This window comes from Nicotiana tabacum, chromosome 1 (genome assembly GCF_000715075.1).
Source record: "Nicotiana tabacum cultivar K326 chromosome 1, ASM71507v2, whole genome shotgun sequence".
In the NCBI taxonomy this organism is placed as follows: domain Eukaryota; kingdom Viridiplantae; phylum Streptophyta; class Magnoliopsida; order Solanales; family Solanaceae; genus Nicotiana; species Nicotiana tabacum.
This window is the reverse complement of record NC_134080.1, coordinates 76,883,071-76,904,137: the sequence shown is the minus strand read 5'-3', so window position 1 is coordinate 76,904,137 and position 21,067 is coordinate 76,883,071. Positions and strand designations below refer to the sequence as shown.

At 36.8% G+C, this 21,067-nt stretch overlaps 2 protein-coding genes across 3 annotated transcripts; one reads left to right on the top strand and one right to left on the bottom strand.

The window, feature by feature from the left end:
- Nucleotides 1-479: 479 nt before the first annotated feature.
- On the top strand, nucleotides 480-7,848 carry LOC107825707 (aspartate aminotransferase, cytoplasmic). 2 transcript variants are annotated; one of them, XR_012708682.1, is made up of 13 exons: nucleotides 480-748; nucleotides 1,248-1,319; nucleotides 2,422-2,483; nucleotides 2,563-2,646; nucleotides 3,281-3,380; nucleotides 3,491-3,611; nucleotides 4,713-4,876; nucleotides 5,006-5,143; nucleotides 5,735-5,856; nucleotides 5,998-6,092; nucleotides 6,716-6,807; nucleotides 6,951-7,071; nucleotides 7,420-7,848. XR_012708682.1 is itself a non-coding variant. In XM_016652595.2 (12 exons), the coding sequence occupies exons 1-12, from the start codon at nucleotides 560-562 to the stop codon at nucleotides 7,502-7,504; spliced, it is 1,353 nt and encodes a 450-aa protein (XP_016508081.2). In that variant the 5' UTR covers nucleotides 482-559; the 3' UTR covers nucleotides 7,505-7,848. The 2 variants fall into 2 exon arrangements, 1 of the variants encoding a protein (XP_016508081.2); XM_016652595.2 differs by lacking the exon at nucleotides 6,716-6,807 and having other exon boundaries at nucleotides 482-748.
- A 722-nt stretch (nucleotides 7,849-8,570) lies between these two features.
- Nucleotides 8,571-20,745, bottom strand: LOC107825706 (transcription factor MYB3R-1-like). The gene is made up of 12 exons (XM_016652594.2): nucleotides 20,521-20,745; nucleotides 19,155-19,342; nucleotides 18,858-18,912; nucleotides 17,105-17,162; nucleotides 15,323-15,417; nucleotides 15,118-15,221; nucleotides 14,045-14,173; nucleotides 12,083-13,910; nucleotides 11,257-11,597; nucleotides 11,028-11,142; nucleotides 10,705-10,908; nucleotides 8,571-8,897 (listed from the first exon to the last, which is right to left on the bottom strand). Exons 2-12 carry the CDS (start codon nucleotides 19,226-19,228, stop codon nucleotides 8,769-8,771), a joined length of 3,132 nt encoding a protein of 1,043 aa, XP_016508080.2. The 5' UTR covers nucleotides 19,229-19,342; nucleotides 20,521-20,745; the 3' UTR covers nucleotides 8,571-8,768.
- Nucleotides 20,746-21,067: the final 322 nt, after the last annotated feature.

The following is a 21,067-nucleotide window of genomic DNA, read 5'->3' as shown; positions in this document are numbered from 1 at the left end:
TTGGTAAACATAGTTTAAGTTTAATGTTTTCTATTTCTGACTTGAAAAATCAAATGTCGCGTTATTAAAAAATGACGATTATATTTCTTTCTGACTGTAGTAATCTTTCGAGTAAAGTACTAAATAAATAAATAATTTTTAATATAAAAAAACTTTATTTATCTATTTTTAATACTTCAATTACCGTTTAAGCAATTTACTCGTGGCAAACACAAAGGTTAAGAAAATTCAATTTTGACTTTCAATATCTCAAATACCTTCCTTGGAAGAAAAAACAAGTGGTTACGTATTAAAAAACAAATCTTCAATCTTGAAGTACGTGCCACAAGGAAATTTAAGCCTATCGCCCACCTCCCAAATTCCCATGAATTGACAGTTAGTACCGGTCCCACAATTTCCACGTCATCAGATAACACCGAATTCCATCACCCGCCGCGTCACCCTAGCTCTCCCTCCTATATATAATGAAATTACATGAATCAAGATCATTGATTCCTGCTAATAGACTTGCAAAAAAGGGAAAGCGTACTGTAGCAAGCAAAGGTTTCGTACTGCCAAAATGAACATGTCACAACAATCACCGTCACCGTCCGCTGACCGGAGGTTGAGTGTTCTGGCGAGACACCTTGAACTGTCGTCCTCCGCCACCGTCGAATCCTCTATCGTCGCTGCTCCTACCTCTGGAAATGCTGGAACCAACTCTGTCTTCTCTCACATCGTTCGCGCTCCCGAAGATCCTATTCTCGGCGTAACTCTCTCTCTCTCTCTCTCTCTCTCTCTTCATCCACACACACACGCACTCACTCACATAACATATTAAGTATATGCGTGCTCAAATGTTCTGTATGTATTCATTTGTTCCGTATCAAATGTTCTCTTGTTATAAGCTGAATTTTAGAGGAATTGTAGTGCTATTTGCTAATCGAAAGAGCTTGATACTCATTCTCTTCCTATTGAATTAAATATTCCTTTTTTCTTATGGATGATGAATTTAAGACTTTTTTTTAGTCCGATCACTACGAAATTTCGATTTCAAGTTGATAGAAGTGAAAAATGATGGGGTTAACATATCAATTGAGCGAATAAAAAGAGAAATTCGTGTGTTGATATCTTCAAAAGTGTATTTAAATGTAGAGATATATTGTGATTTAGTTTCTGTTATTATCTTTGTCTTTTTTCTATTGAAATTTGAATATTATTTGTTGAAGTCTTCGTGACATATCTTGGTGTTATGTTTTGGTTATTAGGTCACTATTGCTTACAATAAAGATAGTAGCCCCATGAAGTTGAATTTGGGAGTTGGTGCATATCGCACAGAGGTGATCATCCTTTTTGGATTTTGTATTTGCGCTATTATGGTCAATGGAGCACTATTATCAGTTGCTGGATAATCATCCTTTTTGATATTTCCTTGATTGAAATCTAAAAACACGAATAAAAAGATATTTACTGATGGATCTGTGTTTTGGTTTCTTCAGATTGACGCATTTCTGTTAATTGAAAAGAATTGTGATTGTTTTGGTGATTGTGGTGTTATTTTAGCTTCATACAGTTAATCCGACGCCGTAGTGTACTAGTGTTTGGCTGATGTGCTGCCAAGAGATAATGTTTAAGATTATGGTTTGCCATAATTGATAAAATTTAATATTAAAAGTACTTGGCTGGATGTTCTGCGTTTGCATAACTTGTAATGCATATGAAAAAGTTACCTTTGATTTTCATAATTAGTGAGAAAACTCAAGTAGCTTCCGCATTCCTGTCATTGCACTATCAAACACATTAAACGGTTTCCGACATATCTACCTAGTTTGGAACTTCATGATTTCTATTTTTCACACCTTGTAATAAATGATAATTCTTGGATCTGTGGTGTCTTTGTTCAAAAGATCACAGAGAAGATTGCATTTATTTTTTGTAGTCTAGTTGGCTCAGAGTCTGTCAAACACAACTTGTTACATCGCATTTTACCTGTTAGTTAAGAAACTTGGGTCATCAACAAATTTGTCATGAGGTGGTTATTTCTTGGGGCTTTGTGAATTGCTCTCAGCAATCTGCTAGCTTTCTTATGTGGACTCAAAACAATGAAGCTCTTGAGTTGATGTGTTGATTTTTCAATCAGAGTAAAACAAGTTCTATATTTGGCTGTGAGAGTAAAGTGGGAGCTATTAAAATTCCTAGCTGAATTTATGTTTCTTAATATCTTAAATCCTTAAAGGTAGAGGGAGAGGAAGGAGGTTTATTGATGAAGGGCTAGTAGTTGTGTATACTTAGTTCTTTTTCAAATTTCATAAGTATCTCTTGATGGTTTTTCTCGCTGACTGTTGAATATGGGGCTCCACAGTTTGTGTTGCTATATTGAAATGTTTCAGCTAATAAAACTAACGTGTTTCTTTTTCTTTCTCCCTTTTTTGGGGTTATCAGGAAGGAAAACCTCTTGTTTTGAATGTTGTAAGACAAGCAGAGCAGCTACTAGTAAATGACAGGTACTTGCATTGCCATTTCATGGAGTATGAATAAAATGTTTCCTTAATTCTATGTGATTAAACTTCAAGATTTCTGCAGGTCTCGCGTTAAAGAGTACCTATCTATTACGGGACTGGCAGACTTCAATAAATTGAGTGCTAAGCTGATACTTGGCGCCGACAGGTATAAAAGTTCCTGTTCTCTGTATAGTGTTGCCGATAAGATATGCAGGGAGATAAAGCATGTATTTTCCTGTTGCATAGGATGATATCTTCAGATAATAAGGCTCCATTCCAAGTGTTTGATGGCTTGGTAGATCTTTGTGAAGCATCTATTAACATTTGGTCACATTTTTTTAAAACCAACTTCCCATCCCATCCATGCCATTCCACGTGTCAGTTATTCATGAAAATGCTGTTCACTTGCATACATGTTACTGCCGTTGTGTTGATTTCCTCAACTCTACTCATAATTTCTCTGTGTGGTCGCATTCTGGTGATCTGATTTATCTGATAATATCTGTACATGTTTTGAAATTTGGGTAGTGTCTCTTTGATTAGCGTGTAAAGCAAGCAACTCTTGATGCGTGTGATCAAGTGTATTGCTGTCTAGAGCTGACAGATGTTAAATTTATCTTATGCGTTTCCAAGATCTTCCAGATGTTCTATGTAATCTTTTTAGGCCAGCTTAAACTTTGACTTGCTTCATATACATTTATGTTAAAGGAGAGTTGTTAATATACTTCAATTTTTCACATTTTTAATTCCTCTTTTTACCTGTGGTCCTCACGAGCTCTTACTTTCTTTGCTTGGTACAGCCCCGCTATTCAAGAGAACAGAGTAACAACTGTGCAGTGCTTGTCTGGCACAGGCTCATTGAGGGTTGGAGCTGAATTTTTGGCTCGACATTATCATCAAGTAAACTGCTACATCTTCCTAACCTACCTTTCATTTTCCTTCGTTTTCTTAGCCTTCGTGGGTAAACAATCTTCAAAGTTGAATTAACCTTGATGTAACCATTCCTGCAGCGCACAATTTATATTCCCCAACCAACATGGGGAAACCACCCAAAAGTTTTCACTTTAGCTGGATTATCGGTAAAGAGTTACCGCTACTATGATCCAGCAACTCGTGGACTCAATTTTCAAGGTATGAAACACTTCCCTACAATATAATGATGTAACAGGATATTGTCCCATTAGATATCTATGGCTATGCTGTTTACTATTACTCTCTTCCAGGATGATGGATGTTCTTTTAGTCTTATTCTGGTATTTGATTACAAATTATCACAAGTCTGAATCAAGTTGTGGATGGATGGTTTCACTTGTTTGATTGCATTGTAATCCAGCAAACTTGTAAAGTCATCGTCATCTATGCTTTTTCTTTATACCTTTTTCTGCGAGGAAATAAGCGAAGAGAGATGGAGATATAACTTGATAATAATGGAATGCAACAAACGCCTAATTTAACATATTAGGGACCAACTAACGTCTACATTTGACATTAGCTCTTAACATTTTGACTTTTTAATACCTTACCAAAAATAAAAAAGATTGACATTCTAATGTCGCACGGAACCAAAGGTGGGAATAGCTGATAACATAGAAAAGTAACCAAACAAGTCCTGGAATCTTGTCAAAAAAGAAATTCAGTTGTCGAAATGTTCTTGAAAAAAGTTACTGCAACCGCAATGGTCGGAAGAATAGGAGGAAGAAATTCAATAATGCGGGTCAAATAGAGGAGGTGCCACTAAAAGGCCATTGGAGAGGGGCCGGGAAACACCATCTGAAAGAGGTACAGTGGTACCAGAAGGATTATCGAATGCTGATGCATAGAAACGAGTCAGAGATTGAAACAGTCACTGGAAAGAGGTTTGATGTTGTGACAGCAGTCACAATAAAGAAAAGTGGTGCAATCAGAATGATCACTGGAAAGGCTAGAATTGTAGAACTATCATAAGAAAGTGAATTGTGGAGGGAAATCTCTGTGAAAAGACAAAATCTATTTAGGTCCACAAGATCATAGAGGCTCTAATGCCATGTGAGAAACTGAGAGAGTGGACGGAAATAAATAGATTACTTGATAAAATACAATCCATACGTTTAAATCCGAATGACTAACTTTAATTTTAACACAACTTTTACATCTAAAAGTATGACACGTGACATTCTAACCTTTCGTGCTTGTGTTCACAACTTTGCATATCGCCGACTTGTTTACAAGAACTTTCTTTTTCGTACATGACAGGTTTGTTGGAAGACCTTGGATCTGCTCCATCGGGAGCGGTAGTGCTACTTCACGCTTGTGCCCATAACCCCACTGGTGTTGATCCAACCATTGATCAGTGGGAGCAAATTAGGAGATTGATGAGATCAAGAGGATTGTTGCCCTTCTTTGATAGTGCATATCAGGTAAGAGATCATCAACAGATGTGCAGAGCACTTTGGCTGTTGGAGTTGTTGCTGTGTGAGCATTTAAAAGTGATGTGGTTTGTTCAGTATATGTCAATTAACCTTGATATTCAAACTTTGATATTCTAGGGCTTTGCCAGTGGAAGCCTAGATACAGATGCACAGTCTGTTCGCATGTTTGTGGCAGATGGAGGTGAAGTACTTGTTGCTCAAAGTTATGCAAAGAATATGGGGCTTTATGGTGAACGTGTTGGAGCTCTAAGCATTGTACGTCTTAAAGGACAATGGACAACTGTGCCTTATTTCTGAAAATTTATATCTCCAGTTGGTCATTTGTTGCATTACCTTTATTTTTCTCAGATTGATTCTCATGATGCATAAACTGTCTTACTGTTTTCATAGTGGCCTTCTTTTGTGATGTTAAAATTTGGTAGTTATGAACTGTTTAAAGCTTATATAGCTTACTTCCAAATAAATAACTGTGAGCCTTGGACATCACATATAAATTATTTTATATCACGGATTCGAGCCGTGGAAACAACCTCTTGCAGAAATGTAGGGTAAGGTTGCGTATAATAGACCCTTGTCATCCGGCCCTTCCCCGGACCCCTGCGCATAGCGGGAGCTTAGTGCAACGGGTTGCCTTTTTTTCATCCTGAGGCATAAAAAGTTTGTAATTTCTCAAGAATGAATAAAGAGCCTGTTATAACAGGCAATTTGCATATCATATGGTGTTGTTTGTCGCACAGTGATGACATATTTATCACACAAATGAAAGAAAAATGAAGGATATAGTTCTGAACCCTCAGTTAAACTCTGCTGACAGTTATAATTCTTCAAATTTTCTCAAATCTGTAGGTCTGCAGGAATGCTGATGTGGCGAGCAGAGTTGAGAGCCAGCTGAAGTTGGTGATTAGGCCAATGTATTCCAATCCGCCCATCCATGGTGCGTCAATAGTTGCCACAATCCTTAAAGACAGGTAATATATCAACCATCAGGAAATTGCTTCTTGGGACCCCAAAAAAGCCATTTCCTTTCTTTCTATATGATAGAATCCAGTGTATGATCAAAAATTATGTTTAGTCATTGTTCTGCAAAATAAATCACTAAATTTCTGCAGAAACATGTACCATGAATGGACCCTTGAGCTGAAAGCAATGGCTGATAGAATCATCAGAATGCGTCAGCAATTATTTGATGCTTTACGTGCTAGAGGTAAATTTGCTGCATTATTTTCACGTATGCGTGCTCTTATTACATGTTTCTTGCTGCATCGACTTCGGATATTTTTCTCATTTTTGATAATTTCGGTTCAAGTGTCATTATAAATGCTACATGTTCGTGGCGTATACTTCTACATATAAAATATGCTGCAACTTGTTCCAGCTCATTTGTCTAGATAATTTATCAAAAGGACCAATCTTCACCAGCTGACTCTCCTGAATGAAAGCTTAATTTAGGAAAAAGATTAAGCAAACAAAACATGGAATTCGACAAATTCAAACATTTCTCCAAATCTTAATAGATCTCGATCCTCCTTAGTGCTTTCATCAACTTCTTAGGTAATTCACCTCTTAACTTTGGCTCTGACTGGGTTCTCTACCTTTGGAAAACCATCCCCAAAGATGTCCCTTAGATGTCCCTTGCACGATCCTTTTGGGGACATGAACTGTTGGATCAGGCAAGAAACTATCCCCCAATAAAGAAAAATTGTTGGATCAGATTTTTTCCTGATAGGTTGCATTCTTTCAGCATTCCCCTTAAAGTTTGTGATTTGGACGTTGTCCTCATTGTGTTACAAAAAAATGTCATTGGAAACTTCCATTTTGGCACATCAGGTGTTAGAATCATCATGTCTTCATAAATTGGCTATAGACAAAGTCTCATGTCGTCAGCTCCTTTCTTCAGTATCAGGCATTCTTTAATCAATGTAAGTGTCGAGCATTGCATGAGTAGGATACTTATTTCTATTTACATGAATTGATGGGCAAGTCGGGCATTTTTTAGTCGACTTAAAGGTCAAGCATTGCATGTATAAGATATCTATTTCTGTTGAATTCAATTGATTGGCAGGTACACCTGGTGACTGGAGTCACATTATCAAGCAGATTGGAATGTTTACTTTCACGGGACTTAACTCAGAGCAAGTTGCCTTCATGACCAAAGAGTACCACATCTACATGACATCAGATGGGTAATATGTCATTTCTCAGCAAAAAGTACTGTATATCATATCAGACTACCATGTCTCCTCCACATCTGATATGTGATTTTATTACCTCGTAAGAATTTCTACCCTCGGATGGTAAAACAGAAAGAGGGAAGGGAGTTAAAATCTTTTCAGCCATCAGTTAGTTCTTTTCTTGCAGTATTCTTGCTACCTTAGCTTTGATGAACGCTAAGAGAAATGTGGCTGTATTAATGAACATTTCTAGAGCATGGTTCTTTCTAAGTTTGTATTTAATTGTGGCAACTTCAATTAAGCTTGGGATATCAGATAATCCCAAAGCCTTTGACATACATCACATATTTCATTTTGCAGACGCATCAGTATGGCAGGTCTGAGCTCCAGGACAGTTCCACATCTAGCAGATGCCATACATGCTGCTGTCGCTCGGGCTCGTTGAGTTTGTTACTGCCTACTACTGTTTCCTTCCGGTTCTTCTGAGTTGTTCGCTGCTATCATTCTGGTTGACTGACCGAGTATCTTCTGTTGTTCAAGTAAATTCGATTGCAATTCCCTCTCTTTGCGGGTATATGGTCGTTCAAGCGTAATAAGTGGTTTCCTCTTAAGTTGGAGTTTTGGGATAAACCTATATTTGTAATAACTAGAATAAACAGTGTTTGTTTAATGTAGCAATCCTCTTTTAATAATCTCTCCAGTCTTAGCTGCTAAATAGGTCTATAAGCGTACGTACAATTGTTACAACCAATTTCTCTTATTTTAATGAAGTTAAAACTCATTTGATTATCATCTTATCTTAGTTAAGCTTATCTCCCAGAATTGACACATTCTGCGCTTCAACAGTAGTATTTTGAACAGTCTGCATTAGTTGAAACATGGGTCCATCGGGGAACTTCATTCGCCTTGTTCTCTGTTTAGGTCCATTGCCTCTTTTTTCTCTTTCTTCACCTCCATCGAAAGAAGTAAACTTTGGGCTGATGAGTTGCTTAATATTTCTTTGGAAGAATTCTAGTCGACGTTTCTGATTCATGTCTTGCTTGCTGAAGGATTCGTGAACTTGCTACGAGCATTGAAAGTATTTGGGTCTCATTCTTGCTATCAAAGTAAATCTCAAGAAAGAGGAATACAATTACATGTGATAATGGAGTCTGTCAATGGGCGGTGGCGTTATTTGATAGGTGACGGAGGCATTTGAACACCGAACCTCTGAATGATGTAACTCTACTTTGTAACCCATTTTGGGTGAATTATTGATGAATTATATTTTGGTTTAGACTACATGTAAACTTGCACTAAAATGACACATGATAATAGAACTATTCTAAGTTTACCACCTTTTACCTGTAAGATAGGCAGTAGGGCACAGTGATTAACCCATACATTTGTCAACTTGCACTAAAATGACACATGACAATAGAACTAGTCTATTCCGTGAGTTGCTAATTTTTTCTCACCCAAATAAATCTACACTATCATGCCTCTTGCAAAATGAAGCTTCAAGAAAAGGCTTGTACAAATTGGTTTCCTTATTTAGCAAATGGAATTAAAGCAAAATAATGTTAAATGAAATAATAATGTCTAATCCATATCTTTTGACAAACAATTGGACAAGTATTTGTATATAAGGCCAAAAAATAAAAAAATAACCACAGGTATACCGATATTTATATATATTACAGCGAGAAGTTCTACCCTGAAACTTGCTGCTACCTGCAGCCTTTCAATAGGTAGGAGGAAGGACTTGCAAAACTGTTGTTGCTGGTGCAAAAAATTTCAGTTTCCTTTCCCTTTCCAGGGGATCCACATTCACTGAAATCAAGAGTACGCCTCTCACTCTGCAAATGAACAGACAATAGGAAAGTTAAAAATTTCAGTTATCTTGACTAGGAATTTACAGATGAGCAGCTTCCTAATTTTTCATCCTTCAGGCCCACTTAGGCTGAGAAACTTTGAACATGACCAGGAATTTACAAGAAAGCTGTTACTGTAATCCAAATGCCTCATTTTCATTTCGGAAAACGGCCAAAAATGTCCCTAACCTATTGTAAATGGCTCACAGATACCCTTCATTAACCTTTTGGTCTAAAAATACCCTTAACGTTTTCTTTGAGTTCAAATATGTTACTAGGAATTTACAAGAAAGCTGTTACTGTAATCCAAATGCCTCATTTTCAATTCGGAAAACAGCCAAAAATGTCCCTAACCTATTGTAAATGGCTCACAAATACCCTTCATTAACCTTTTGGTCTAAAAATACCCTTAACGTATTTTTGAGTTCAAATATACCCCTAAAACTGAAGGAATTCTGTTATAACTAACGGCTCAAGAAATTAAACCCACAACTCCCTTAATCTCTTCGTATTCTGCAACTCCATGTTTTTCTTCTTCGTAAATTTCCTTACTCCAATTTTATTTTGTCATAATCTCTTATCATTTTTGCATAAAACTTTATTCATTTGTACTAAAATTTTGTTTCTTTTGTCCGATAATTATGTTTTACCTTTGCCAAGCGGAATTCCAGTATTTTTGGGCTAGTTTTGGTGCTTAGCATTCACGGAAGACTCCCTACCTGTGATGAATTCATGAATAGCATGCTCAAAGTCATCACTGTATTCATGAATAGCTCCCTATTTTGACTATCTTTTATAGGTACTTCGGAGTTGACTTTCAAAAACCATTAAGTCATCATAGATGATAAAGAATGTAATTTGCTAACTCCATCAATTTGTAAGTCTTTCTTTCTTTCTATTTTTTAAAGTCAACATCTTAATTAATGAATCTGCTAATTAGACAATGTAGAATTGACCAAATTTCGATAGAATGGTATCATTTTGAATATAACCAAACACTGGGCTGGGAAAAAAAATGCATGTACCAGAAACTTAGAATTCATGGATCGGTATCATTTTGAATATAACCAAACACTGGGATGGGAAAAAAAATGCATGTACCAGAAACTTAGAATTCATGGATATTTATGAAGAAAAGGAAGCTCACTTGGCTGAAGAAGACAAAATGGAGTTGCAAAACAGGAAGAGGAAATGGGTTATGAATTTAAGTTGAATTTAACAGGTAATCGTCAACTGGATTGAATTTACTAATAATGGGTGGACTATATCTGTTAGCTTCAGGGGTATATTTGAGCCCAAAAAAAATGTTAAGGGTATTTTTAGACCAAAAGATTAACGGAGGGCATTTGTGAACCATTTTAAATAGGTTAGAGGCAATTTTGACCCTTTTTCAATTCTAAAATAACTATTTCCATCCATAATCATACCAATAGAACTTCATATGTCCAAAATATAAACTTACTACTCATTTCTTGTAGTCTTAAACTTGCCATGACATTTTAAAGTCAAATTATTTTCAAATATAGAAAGGTGTCATCCTTTTGGTACAATGAAAAAGGAAATAGTGTCATGTAAAGTGGAAAAAAGGGGGTATATTATTATTTCTACTCGAATAACAGTATTTTCCTTCAATTTCATTTTTGTGGAGTTTTTTTAAAATAAAAATCGATGAGGAAAGAGATGTTAAAATTCTCAAAAACTGCATAATTACTATATCTGAAAACACATAATGAATTAGAATAGGATATTAAAAGTTTGTCGTTGCTGGGCACAACAATGGGATTGGACATACCATAACATTTGCTGACAAAAGAGAATGATTTTCATCTGCTTTCTGGTTTTTGGAGTTCCTCCCCCGTAGGATCGACTCTGGAGTTTCACCTCCCAAGACCTCCTGGGCATCTGCAAATGCCCCTGCAGTCTGCTCACTCAATTGCTTCATTAATCCAATAGCATCATAGCTTCTGTCACCTGGGCTCATAAACAGCGCAAGATCCTACAAAAGTTTCAAAGTACTTAAGTGTGAGCATGGAATTTCAACATACTAAAAGAGCAAACGTAAAGATATTAGTCACACAATAGAACATATAATGTAATTTACTAAATCCTGTTTACCTCAAAATTAAGTTCATTATCAAGTCTTGGGCTTGACAGAAAAGAGTTGATGAACCATGGAGATTTCCAAGCTGAAGGAGATTCAATACTCCTTTTATAAGGCGTTTCTCCAGATCTGATATGAATAGGGTCAATGGCAATTAAATTTGTAGGCCCAGAAATGCAACGTGGAAAGGATGAAGAGAAAACAAAGGAGAAAGCATAGGGTAAAATGCTTCAACGGTCTTACATGCTTACAGTCTCAGCGCCAACTCCATTTCCTGAAGTTTCAGCTGAGTTGTCCAAGGCTGTTGGTGCTGGAGCAGATTGCATTGATGTAGTGATGACAAAACTACTTCCGTCTTTCTTTCCACGTATACGAGGAGAGCAAATAACAGAAAAACATGAAGTCTCAAATGAAGATGAAACAGAACCTTGATTTGATGCAGCTTCGAGTCGTCTAGCATACTGATTTCCTAGAGCTTTACTGCAGAGATTTGTAGCTCTACCAGACTTGGCTCCAAAACGATCAGGAGAGAAGAACAGGTCACTTGCGTTCAGTTCAACCAGAACTCCAGAAGGTTGTTTTATCTGAAACAAGCAGAGCATAAAAGTTATATCCAATTAAAGGATTCTCTGTCTAACAATTTGATCGGGTCTTACGAACACATCCGAATAAACATACGGTTGTCATAACCATATTAAAACTGTCGATGAATTTAAGCATCAACCGAAAATTAGATTGACTATAAACAAGATGTTACAGTATCTTGCAACAAGACTATAAGACTAGATTGACTATAAACAAGATGTTACAGTATCTTGCAACAAGACTATAAGACTAAAGCACCAGCACGTTAAGAATAATGGAAACAAAGGAAACGGAGACAGTCAGGATGCTTGAACAGAAAGGAAGGAATTTCTCAACATAGAGCTCCAGTTTTTTGGTTGTATAAATTTTTCATTAAATTATTTTCGGATATTTAAAATCGATTGGTAATGCTAAATACTGACACCACCACCATTCTCAGAAAACACAAAGTGGTGCCAAAGGAAAAAAATATGACTCAACTCACCTTTCCAATTGCACTATTGGCTCCACCCTTTGTGCCCTTCCTTGTTACTTTCTCTTTATAGTGAACTTCACCTCCATCTAACTGTCTCTCGCTGGAAAGTCCATTGCGTACCTTGTCCTCCTCCTTACTTCCATCTTCAGTTGGATTTATGTTTTCTTTATCTTCAGATGAAGCTTGAAGTTCCAACGTCTGATCCATAGTTAGAGAAGACTTTGTTGCTTTTTCATTTGCAGCCTCGTCAAACATAACATCTAGTCGAGAAAAATCCTTAGACAGATCAGAGAATGATTCTTGACGGAGATCACTTCCAAGCTTCTTTTCACATCTCTTTTCTGACAAAGGTGACACCAAATCACGGTGTCGCTTCTTTAATATGGAAGGTGTGCTGGTGAAAGTTTTGGCAGCACTTCTCAGGACAGCATCTGGACTTCCATCTCTAGATGGTGAATCCCACAGCCTAAATGGAGTAAGACAGTTCACAGAAGTCATCATCAACTGGCGGATGCCAAGAGGGCTATACTCTTGCTGTGCATCTGCACCAGATTGTATAAGATCACAACTGAAAAATGGAATGTCCAAGCTCGGAAAACGAGGAGGCTCATAGTATAAGGCTCCTCCATCCTTCTGCTCTTCTGGTACGCTCGAATTTTCGTTCACCAATGGACATGTTTGAATAGTATTTGAAGGAGTTGAGCGAAAATCATTGACAGAAACTAGCTGTAGAGAATCTTTAGTTTGATCCAGTTGCTCTTCCAGGAGAGGATCGTCCATTATGTTGTCACAAGGAGTACCAGATTCAAAGGGATATAGAAAACCATCAGAGTTACTTGTGTGGGACTCCTGTGCTGGGTTTCCCTGCGATGGATTATGAAAGTGATTTGCGGCAGTACCAAACATGAGTGAGCTTTGCTCTGAAGAAAACTGTGAAGGAATAGAAAATGGTTGACCGGATGAAGTTCCCATAACATGTGAACACAGAGGGTTGCAGCAATTCTCTATAGACATATTTCCACCTTCAGAGATCTGATAGTTCGACGATTGGCAAATCAAAGAATCTGCAGTTTCATCAGCACCGTTCATACCAGTTTCAGAGGGAATGTATTGTGGAATTCCTGCCTCAGGGTATACCATCCCGCAACCCTCCACAGAGGTAAACATCTCATTGGGCTTATCTAAACCCACAACCATGCTTCCGACATTAGTCATTTCATACTTCACTGCATTTTGCTGTGGAAAGGTAACCATTTCGTGATTCCCATTACCAGTTAAACACTGCATGAAGAGCCCTGAAGAATCCTGCATCAACTCCAGCGGAGAAATATTAGGTATGTCATCTGGATTAAACTGCCATTCTTTTCCCATGGATGCTGCCCAGTCATGTGAGAAGTTATGCTCCAGGAGCTTGGATTCGTCAAGTTCACTAGGCACTTCTGCCATTGAAAAGGTAATATCTTCAAAGGCTGGGGTATAGTATTCAGAGCATGGTGCTGAACTGGAGCTTGGGTCCTTCCTATAATTTGAATCCTCCAGCAACTTGCCCTCCTCTCTTGTATGTACAAATGTATTGCCCATGTCACTTGTAGACTGGGAACAGCCTGCAAGATTTGACCCTTGACTGCATTCTGAAGCTTCCTCCATTTCGATTCCTTCTTTACGAACACTGTCATCTTCACTACTCTGTTGCAACTTCGTCGAAGAAGGGATTGATTGGTTCTGACGGTTGACATTAGGCAGAGAAGGGAACTGTGCAAGTAAACCGGATGCCAAATACGAGTCCAATTTCTTTTTGACAGAACTATTCCAGTGATTTTTTATTGCATTATCTGTCCTGAAAATTGTAGCAAAGTCTTTACATGTCACATAGAATAGTGTAGGAATGCTCAGTGATGACAACTTAAAAAGAAAATGGAACCAAAACAATCTCTTGTTCTATAAAGAGAGTGGCCAACAGCTTGAAAGTACCTTCCAGGCAAATACTTTGTTAACTCTGCCCATTTATTCCCGTAAATTTGGTGGGCGCGAATCAGAGTCAACTCCTCCTCCTGCGTCCAAGCTTCCTTGTTTATTCCAGGATTCAGATGATTGTGCCACCTGGAAAGATCACTCTTAATAGTTATTATAGCAAATTCACTAATATAAGAGAAAAAAAAATTTAGAGCTTCATATTCTTGAGAAACAACAACAACAACAACAAACCCAGTGTAATCCCACAAATGGGGTCTGGAAAGGGTAGTGCGTACACAGACCTTATCCCTACCTTCAAGAAGGCAGAGAGGCTATTTCCGGTAGACCCTCAGCTTAGGAAAGGTAAAAGGAAGGGCAACAACAAGCACACCAATCAGAAAACCGAAGCGAAAATACAAAACTAACACTAGGTACTTCAATCAGAAAACCGAAACAAAAGCAACAACAAATAATAACAGAAGTCAAAGAATACGAAAATACACAAGTGACACCTAGTCATGTACTAAAGCTACTGTTACAAACAAGGACAACGCTCTGCTACAAACAGTCACCTGCAATTTCAATTATGCTAAAAGAAAATGGAAGGCAAATGACACCAGAAAACTCCTATGAGATCTAAGGACATATGTAGTGCCAAGGGCATATTTCCATGAAAAAACAAATATTCTTCTACGGAAAGAACAAGATGCCTCTTATCATGCCATTGACATACATATCTATAATTTATGGAGACTTGTCAAAGTATAAGTTGAGGAATAGCATCTAGCAGTTAGTGAAAATGGTTAGGATGGGAAAACAGCAATCAAGTTGGTTAAAAAAATGTTCATTGTGAGCTGGCTGCATACGGGGGCATCTTATGAGGTTAAGAGGGTTGCTAGGAGTGTAAATTTCTCATTTAAACTGAATTAAACAAGTTAGGAAGAATTAGGAAGTTGAAATCCCACAAGCTGCCTCACACAAACTCTCGTAGTCACAGCAGAAATTTGGAGAAAATTGACACTAAACAAAGTGAAAAAAGAAGAGCAATACATATACCATTTAGGAAACAAAAGAATCAACTACTTGCTTACCTTTCTCGACATTGTTTTCCAATACGTCCCGGCAAATGTTGAGCGATGGTGGACCACTTTTTGGGGCCATATTTCTTAACTAATTCAACTATTACTTCATCCTCCTGCAAGTAAGTCAAAAAGTAAAATAGTTAAAAGCAATATAAAGGACATGGATGCCGAGTGTTCCAGAATAATCACATATTATGCAAGCATATGAACTTACCTCTTTAGACCATGGACCTTTGACAAGTTCAGGATTAAGAACTTTCTGCCACCGGTGCAAGCATTGTACATCAGTCCGGTCTTTAAAACATTCCGCTGCATGGAGTAAATTTCTCAGATCAGTACATCATCTTCATGTCCTTAATGCTGAAGTAGCAATAAGCTGATTTTATGTCAAATAGTCTCTGCTATAACGACTGGGTGTGTCATAAAACTTCAAATGCAGTTGTAACTTGTAAGTTAACCGATTCAAACATAGCATATGTTATAAGTTATAACAAGGAGAGACTCCGATCCAATGCCTCAACAAATGAATCCAGCAAAACATTTCTACAGAAAATGATAGTGAGAAAGGTTTTTTTATTCGACAAATTGGGAAGACCAACTCATTTAACTAGAACATCTCTAACTCAGTTCAATCAATTTATTCATTAATTGAGCCAGGAGATATGTGACTACCAGCTGCTTCCTCTTATCAAATATGGATACTATGGTAGAAAATATGAGTAGAACAAGTAGGGAAAAATGACCAATTGAACATTTGATGCAGAAGACAATGGCAGCGAATCTCTGAGCTATCAGGTTAGAGTTGCTCCAAACCGACAAGGTTTACTTCAACTAAGTACTACTATTAAGATGCGCATAAAGAATGTGTACTTAATGTCAAATGGAGAACAATCTGGAAGCAACGAGTTAACTGTTGCTTTAAAACCTGTTATGAGAAAACTGGCGTTGCGGAGAAACTTCATCGAAGAAAAGGCTGAAAGGAGGGGCATTTGTTTTGTACTGACCCAGGACCAAAGAGAAGAGAGATGTTTTTTTTATTTTATGCTGTGGGATAGAGAAGTAAAATAACCGTAAAACAAGTTAAAAGCAAACACTCTATTTCACTCTTGGAATATGAAAAGTTTTCTCTTTAAAAGCTTCCTTGTGTAGATTCCTGCGATGAATCCAAAAGAACCCACAAATATAAACACACCATATCCTATTCCTGAAAAGAAAACAGCCTCCCAAAGATGACCTCAAGGTCTTATTCTTGAGCTATGATCAACTTCCAACTCTTTCAACTCAAAGTAAATGTTGATTTCTGCAGGTCTGACCAAAATGAGAAGGAACCAAAGTGAACCAAGAGGATGTTTTTGGCCAGCATTTCTCAGAGACTTGTACGTTAATTTACTTAGTCCATCTTGAAATGTCCACTAATTGTGTCTTACACATCGAACAGCAGCCCTAGTTTGGACCTTTATTTCGTGAACTACGTTTGACTTTTTTCTTTTTAACACAAAGTATATGTTGACACTAGGCATAAATGTAAATAAGGTCTTTCATCCTGAAATTATGGTTTCGCACATTATAGCAGGTCAAAACAAGGAGGAGCACTGGTGCAGACTGCAGACATCATTGAAAGGGCTTGAATGTAAGCTACTTAGAGAAACAGTTCTGCTCGTATGACCAAAACCTAAGAGAAACTGGCAGTTTACCGAAGCTGATAAACAACTTTTATTTCCTGCGGCCATAAAGTCACCACTCATTCAGAAAAACTCACGCTATTGTAAAAACAACACATCAACTTTCTGACTGTATAACTCAAGTAATCCACTAAGAAATTCCATATTTTCATTAATCCACCTGCAGAGGCAGTCTTGTTAAAGTGGACGAGAGATGGCGTTTGCCATAAGCATCTTATGTTAAAGGTGAAACTAGAAAGATCAGCAGCGTGCCCCATGAGGCCATGAATGTCAGGCACATTATGTTGTTAAATAACTTGATGATGCAACTTTACCTATTTTTTTCCAGTTTTTGCCCTTAAAACGTTGGACAGCTTTGCGTAGGATCTCGTCCTGAAAGAGAAAAGGATTTGTGTTGTTAAGATATATAAAACAAAAGGTTGAAATCTATACTGAAATTGGTCATACTACACCACATGTATGTAGAAAACGAAAATCGAAACCTAGGGATTTCAGAAGGAGCCTTAGAAGTCAAGAACTAATGCATATAAAACTTCAACTAAGATGTCCAATCAATAGGCATCTACCACATAGGACACTTCAAGCGTTCTTTCTACATAGTGAATTCTCAATCAAATTAAATCCTTGCTATCATGTAGATTCAAATTGAGTACCGTTGAATGTATAGATCATGAGAAATTAGCAATAGACCCTTCGAAGAAAAGGGGGAACCAGATATTTTTGGGCTATATTTATACAAGTTAAGGAGGCTATCTGCCGCTGCTAGGTAGGAAAATGGACAAAAACAGTCAGGCCCATATGTTTCACTGTGCCTGCCAGCATGCTTTGTGATATTTGGAATGAAAGAACAAGAGAAGGTTGTATGTCTATACGTACTATTTTTAAGGACAAACTGAAAGATGTACACAACGTAGATAATCCTTTTGAGTTCCTACATGCTATAGTAACTATACAGAAACTGTACAATACACTCTCCTTTTTTGTATCACACGCTGTACAAATCAGCATTTTCTTATTGCTATATCGATGAAGAGGGTGTTTGGTTAGCATTTTCTTATTGCTATATCGATGAAGAGGGTGTTTGGCTAAGCTTATAAGCTGGTCAAACCGGCTTATAAGTACTTTTTGGCTTATCTACGCGTTTGGTAAAATTAAAAGTGCTTATAAGCCAAAAGCAATAAGTTGGTCTCCCCCAGCTTATCAAATTTCAGCTTATAAGCACTTTAAGTTTGACCAAAATATTTACTATTCTATCCCTAAAATACTTCTTTTTAAAACAAAACTCTTCGTATATTCAGTTCTTCAGCTACATATTATTAATTTCAGCACTTTTATCCAAACACATAACTGCTTATTTTTTAAATCAGCTTCAGCACTTAAAAGTGTTTTTCAGTACCTAATGCTTATCAGCTACTCCAAATAAGCTAAGCCAAAAGGGCTCGAAGTTATGTTACTTATCAAAAACAGATATTCCTGGGCTTTATGTGGAAACAGTTACCTGAAAGAGTTACCGTACAAATTCAGTTTCTTTTATGAATATTAAAGAAATACCATAAACCTATTTAAAGTTTTAAAATATGTAGCAGCTAGCAGTCATCACTAATGCCCTCTTAGCATAATTTTCTACTACCCAAAAGCATGGACAGCTCAATCAACTATGTCACAATGCAAACGAGTTGGGATCAGTGATATGAATCCTATCTCTATGTATATATTCTTCCCTATGAGGATTCATCAAAATTTGATTATTGTAACTCCCCCCTCTTTTGTTTGTACTAGGGACCTATGCCTCATAGGCATGGACAAGAACTTTTAATTAGGTTCAACCATTTTGACCATATTCATATTGTTATAGTGCTTGTGACAGTTTCCATCCTAGGAACGTATTACCACCATCTCCCAACGGAGGAAAAGAAAATTTTAGTAAGGAAAAAGAACAAAAAGGAAAAGCACATGCATTTAAAAAAGTAACTATCCATTGCTTACCAAAATGAAAGGAAATAAATAAAGAATAGCTTGAATGAAAGAAATTTCGACTTTTTTTCGATGGAGGAAGTGCCCACTTACTTCTTCAGTAGTCCACTGCCCCTTTGTCGAACGTCTCGTAGGACCACTAGTTCTCCTGTTAATATTAGCACCAGATGAGAGGGTAGTTCAGTATTCAACACGCTATTCAAGTGAGATTTATTGAGGTTAGTAATCTGTCTCAAAATTCATCTCAATAGCCTTGTCATGCCCTATCCACTAAAAGACGGAAGGGTTTGTGTAACATAGCAGTTCGATAAAGAAAGTGCACAAAATCACATAATGGCACTCAAAATATATGGTATGAAAGAAGCAATGGTCCAGTGCTTTGAAAATTACCCATGCAAAGGCCGAACTCTTTGGAGACTACTGCTAGTGCCATCTGAAGGAGTGCTTATTCTATCACTTTCCATAGTTGTTTGACACAAAGGCAAATCTGCATAACCCGCCACCCAAAGGTTGATAATTCTCTCCAGAATGTCTTCTCCAATTCATTATATGCCACCCTAAGATGTTGGATCTCCTACCTGCATAACAAAATGCATGGCTCATATTAGGGCAAAAACAACAACATTGTGATTGCTAAAAAGCATGAGATAACTATTAAAGAAATAATAACCATTCAAAGAGGCCTCGACTGCCTCATTTATCATTATGCCACACCTGCTCTTTCATGAACAAACCAAAAGTCCCAGTTTCAGCAATTAAGTATATTTCATGCTAATTCTTATAGTTTTGGAAGTAAACTAGCTTTTAACTTTATGTTGTTCAATTTGTGCAATGTCCTAATTGTATATAGTTCTAAAGAATCCATTTCACATGAAGTTTATTTAATTGAAAAGCAAGAAATTCGACAAACAAAGGAAAGAAAATCCAGCATATGAATTCCTACTGAATCGACGAAAGCATAGAAAACGTCCACCCTTCTTACCATTCAAGTATTCTAAGCCATGTGGGGTCAATGAATGCTATACAATCAACTTATCCTTTTGGGTGTCATGATCAGAAAGAAGAGAATATAGCATACAATTTAATGTGAAATGACAAGTTTTAATAAGCTAGGTTGTAAACGTTGAACTGAATTTAAAACTTTGCTGTCAACTCATTAATATTAATTCTTTTTGTCTTTCTTTGAGGTCTAAATTAATATTGAGATTTAATTCTTAGCCCCTTTCAATTTTCTTCTCTTGATTAATAAATTTCAAAAATCACCTATGCACAAATACTAAAACAAAGTAAAGCCGCAGCTCTCTTAATAAATATAGTCAGCTTCCTTCAAACTGAAAAAGTGAAAGCCATATCTATAAAAGCTACATTATCATCGACGCCACAAATCATAAATTGAGGGTTCAGTAAGAAAACACACAAATATAGGTAAAGAATACGCTAAACGAAATCAGCAAAATCAACAGCAATCTCAAGAAAGATCAAGAATAAGAAATTACTAAAATGACCCAACAAAAAGAATCTGATCAAACTCATTGGTTTCCTTATTAATTCAGGTGTAATTTTTAAAATAAAAATCAAATTAGGGTTCAAAGATACAACTTTTCACAAAATCAGGATTCAAACTTTATGATACCCAAATACCCAAGAACTCATTAATTAACAAATCACTCAAACCCAAAAAAAGATAATTAAAGAAAACCAATTACCCATCAAATTTTTCAAGGAAAATAAAAAGATAGTAAAAAAGGTCACTTACCGAACTCAGCTTCAAAAAATCCAAGAAAACCAATGGAGTAATAAAAACAAAACACATTTGCAGATCCCAAATACAAAAAGGACAAAAATTCAGAGATGACTTGTAAGATCTGCAAATGCACTGATAAAAATTTAGAGAGAGAAAGTCTAGTCCAGAGAGAGAAAGAGAGGTGGGAATGTGGTGTTGTTTGAAGAAAATAATGAGAAAAACGGTCTCTTAGGAAATTCAAATGTTAAGGGAGGGCGGAGTATAGGGTTTTTAAGGTTTCAAAAACATATTTGGGACTGGTCAACGGTGGATAATTTGTATGTAAAGTAATCTCAGCCGTCCGATTGGTTTTATTTTTGATAAGTTTTCAAATTTTGTCAATGTTAACGGGCAAGTTTTTACCTGCTACCTGCTTTTGCTATTTCCTCTCTCTTTTCGCTTTTTAAAAAGCAGGCAAAGGCAACTCTTTTTTTTTTTCTTTTTTTCAAGGAGGCTAGATTTAGTAAGAAACTAAATTTAGCTCCAAGAAATGCCAATTTATAAGATTGTCCCTCCCATT

Bases quoted from the DNA above. Each gene is read 5' to 3' on its own strand.
- LOC107825707 (XM_016652595.2), top strand. From the start codon at position 560: ATGAACATGTCACAACAATCACCGTCACCGTCCGCTGACCGGAGGTTG. The intron at 1,320-2,421 runs GTGATCATCCTT...TGGGGTTATCAG, and splicing joins TTGGTGCATATCGCACAGAG to GAAGGAAAACCTCTTGTTTT. The intron at 3,612-4,712 runs GTATGAAACACT...CGTACATGACAG, and splicing joins TCGTGGACTCAATTTTCAAG to GTTTGTTGGAAGACCTTGGA.
- LOC107825706 (XM_016652594.2), bottom strand. From the start codon at position 19,228: ATGGAAAGTGATAGAATAAGCACTCCTTCAGATGGCACTAGCAGTAGT. The intron at 15,418-17,104 runs GTAAAGTTGCAT...TACTCCATGCAG, and splicing joins CAAAAACTGGAAAAAAATAG to CGGAATGTTTTAAAGACCGG. The intron at 14,174-15,117 runs GTAAGCAAGTAG...TGATCTTTCCAG, and splicing joins GGAAAACAATGTCGAGAAAG to GTGGCACAATCATCTGAATC.